Genomic DNA, 979 nt, shown 5'->3' on the forward strand with positions numbered 1-979 from the left:
ATTATAAATAAATACGTACATGTAATTATAATGATATTAAAAGTAAAAAAACTTACATCTAGTTGAGGTGAAGCAGGAGGGTCATCTGTGAAAGAGAAAAAGAAAGTGTATTTAATAGCAATAAATGAATAAGTTGACAAACCTGATGATGCTGTTCGCTCAAGAGTCTGCAATATACCTTCTTTACCAAGTGACATCTGATTATAAGAATTAGTTATAATTAAAAGGTACTCAAAAACTCTTGACTTACTAATAGCTCTGATAGTCCACTGTGTAGGTGACTGGTCAGTTCAGCCAACTGGTACTATACAATATGAATAAAAGGTATTTAATACACTTATGCTATACTGTACCTGTACATCAGTTACTATCTGTTTGGTTGGATTGGGTACTAATAGTTTGGAGACTTGAGATGTCAGTTCACCAACTATAAGACAAAAAATAAAATTTAATAAATAAAGAAATATATACACAAGAGCTCACCGGTGTGAAATATTACTGAAGAGGTTTCAACTACATTAGCTGGTGAGGCATGCTACGATTAAAAATAAAAGTATAAATTAAAACAAAGAATAATAGGAGGCAACTCACAGTGACTGAGGTTATGCTATCGTCTTTGTTTACGGCCTAAAAATAAAATAAAATTCAAAATTATTAACCTCATCATTCATTCATAACTTCTTCTTACTTGTAGGGACCTAAGGAGAGACAACTTCTCCTGTAACTGCTTCTGAATGCTGTCATCAATCTTATCAAGTTGCTCTGTAATGGGAGGAATAGTAATACTAAAGTACTAGATGAATTAAAAATATTAAAGGATGAGCCTAAATTTGGCTAGCTCTTTTTATTGCCTGAAAATCTCTACAGGAATTGAGGTTATCATGCTTGCAGCTTTTAACAAGCATTAAAAATGCATAAAAGCCATCACTAGATAAATATAGCTATATAGATAACTTAAAAAATTGAAGTCGAAATCAAC

The 979-nt window shown here is 31.7% G+C and overlaps 1 protein-coding gene across 1 annotated transcript; it reads right to left on the reverse strand.

Annotated features, from left to right (window-relative positions):
* Nucleotides 1-56: 56 nt before the first annotated feature.
* LOC109593638 (uncharacterized) lies at nucleotides 57-793 on the reverse strand (the record flags this gene model as incomplete). The annotated part of the gene is made up of 7 exons (XM_020008633.1): nucleotides 57-85; nucleotides 143-197; nucleotides 251-304; nucleotides 354-427; nucleotides 484-535; nucleotides 592-627; nucleotides 689-793. Coding segments are annotated over 7 exons (405 nt in total), but the record flags the coding sequence as incomplete, so codon positions are not given.
* Nucleotides 794-979: the final 186 nt, after the last annotated feature.

Source organism: Amphimedon queenslandica, unplaced genomic scaffold, assembly GCF_000090795.2.
Source record: "Amphimedon queenslandica unplaced genomic scaffold, v1.1 AMPQUscaffold_465_Cont27516, whole genome shotgun sequence".
NCBI lineage: Eukaryota > Metazoa > Porifera > Demospongiae > Haplosclerida > Niphatidae > Amphimedon > Amphimedon queenslandica.